Raw genomic sequence first — 2,248 nt, 5'->3', positions numbered from 1 at the left:
GCATTTTCAACTAATGTCTCAATACTACATGTTAACGAATCACATTCCATAAATATATTCTAGATTATGATTGTTAAGTTATGTGATTTAAAAAACTACTAAATATTGTTGAGTCCCAATGGTAATTGTAAATTTAATGATGACAAATCTGATGTACAAATACTTAGAAATCTTTTGGTTCTTGTAATCTGGTATGGGTCAGACTAAACTGACACAACTTACGATCTGTAACTGACCCAGATCATGCTTCATACTTTGTAATTGTTTATCTTATGCAAACAAGTGTTGTTCAAGCTGCATCAGATGGTTATAGCATTCAGTCCAAGTCGAAGAGCAGGATTGAAGATAGAAGATCAAGTTGTTAGTGGAAGACAGTTTGGGATTATCAATTAGCTTGGAAACACTTAGACATATTTGCTCTTGACAAACGAGCAATCTGTGTCTGACAATCAAGTGAAGATAACAACCTAGATTTGTTGATAATGTGACTAGGAAGGTTTCTAGAATCTAGGTTGGTGACAGAAATGCATATGCGTGTCCATTTTCTTATTGGAGGATCAAAATGACATGCTGCAGTTTTTGGAGACCACAAGTGCGATGAAGGCACGATCTAATATTCTTTTGATCGTCCAACAGAAGAAGAATACATGGCTTAATTGGATACCAAGAGAAGAATGATTTTCGCTTATAAAAGCCACATACCTTGTATGCATATGTGTGACATTCCTTTGAATCATTCTTCACATAAGTTCTATGTGATCTTACACACAACTTAGTCTGTAAGAAGTCAGCTTGGGCTGCTTTTCTTGAGCTAGAACTTTTTGATTGTTGTTTGTCATTTAAAGGGTTGTTTAGATATTTGTAGATTATCTTGTTTTCGCAACAACCCTGTAATTCTTTGTATAGATTTTATTTTAATAAAGGATTACATTTGAAAACCACAATGCTTGCTTATTGCTTTACTGTTTTATTGATTCTTATTACGTACATTGTTTATATTATAATTTGAGTCTTTAAACGTTTTTTAAAAGTTAGTTAATAATTAAGAAAAAGTTGTATTCACCCCCTTTTACAACTGTTCTGTGTCCTTTATACCCTTGTATATTGTGATCGACATAATAAATATAATGAAGCTAAAGTTAAAATCTCATTAATGCCGATGAACGTCAGTGTAGCTAATCAAAAGCATTTTTTGTTTTATCCAAGATCTTGAATTCGACCTTTAAAAATGATAAATCTGAGGTTTTCTTTCAATATATTTGTACCGACTCATATTTAACATTTCATGACTCATATTTAACATTTCATCATTATATAAGGTACATACGTGCACTATAAGGTTTCATCATCATATATAGGGGGTGAGGTTTTTCTTATGTAGTATGAAAATTTGTGTAAAAAGATCTCTTGAATTTAAACCCGTGTATAGTAGGAGTGTATTCATTAAATAAATTAAGAGACAAAGTCAAAATTTGAGTTGCCGCAAACTTCGTGGCTACATCTTACGAGTAAATGACTAGTGTGTATATATAGAAAGAGAGAAAGTCCATATTATAGTATAGCATAAGAAGCTTTTCAATATACATCTCTATCTCTATCTCTAGCTAGCTAATTAATTCATTTATTTGCCCAAAATTAAATCTTTGATCATTCTATATATACAACGACTCTCTAAATATGGCTCGAACATGTCTTCCTCTCCTCATGCTGCTACTTGTTATATTCACGTCTTCTACGAATTCCCGGAAACTATTACACACGCCGGATTCCACCACCAAAACGGAAGCAACTCCGACGGAAATGAGTTTATACTTGAGTTCACTTCCTAAGGGCACTGTGCCGGCTTCAGGTCCGAGCAAAAAGGGTCATGTATCAACCAATATTAACGAGAAGCTCATTACCCGCCATCTTATTGCAATCGACCGTATTCTCCGGTCAGTCCCCAGCCCCGGCGCCGGCCATTAAGATCACTTTGGAGTTTTAATTTTCATTTTTTATATATATTCATTTTATAGATGTAACTAAATTCTTTAGTTATTTCTGTTAGATTATATTCTAAACAAATTATTTACTAATACAGAGGGCCGGCGCACTTAATTAGGGAGCTTTGATTAATTAGGGAGGTACATATCTTTCGGAAATCAATAATGTCAATAATACATATACTCATTACGAGTAGTATTATTCTTGTAATTGTAATTTATTATTCAGTATATATAGAATCAAAAGCTGGAATTAAAGAGTGAAA

The 2,248-nt window shown here is 33.1% G+C and overlaps 1 protein-coding gene across 1 annotated transcript; it reads left to right on the top strand.

Moving 5' to 3' along the window:
* The first annotated feature begins 1,551 nt into the window (after window positions 1–1,551).
* On the top strand, window positions 1,552–2,248 carry LOC122593442 (precursor of CEP14-like). Its single transcript, XM_043765854.1, has 2 exons — window positions 1,552–1,934; window positions 2,081–2,248. Exons 1-2 carry the CDS (start codon window positions 1,678–1,680, stop codon window positions 2,109–2,111), a joined length of 288 nt encoding a protein of 95 aa, XP_043621789.1. The 5' UTR covers window positions 1,552–1,677; the 3' UTR covers window positions 2,112–2,248.

Source organism: Erigeron canadensis, chromosome 3 (assembly GCF_010389155.1).
Source record: "Erigeron canadensis isolate Cc75 chromosome 3, C_canadensis_v1, whole genome shotgun sequence".
Classification (NCBI taxonomy): Eukaryota; Viridiplantae; Streptophyta; class Magnoliopsida; order Asterales; family Asteraceae; genus Erigeron; species Erigeron canadensis.
This window is presented reverse-complemented; position numbering and strand designations above follow the sequence as displayed.

Coding starts and splice junctions, on each gene's coding strand:
- LOC122593442 (XM_043765854.1), top strand. CDS start 1,678: ATGGCTCGAACATGTCTTCCTCTCCTCATGCTGCTACTTGTTATATTC. Junction 1,935..2,080: donor GCAATCGACCGTATTCTCCG/GTCAGTCCCCAG, acceptor TTACTAATACAG/AGGGCCGGCGCACTTAATTA.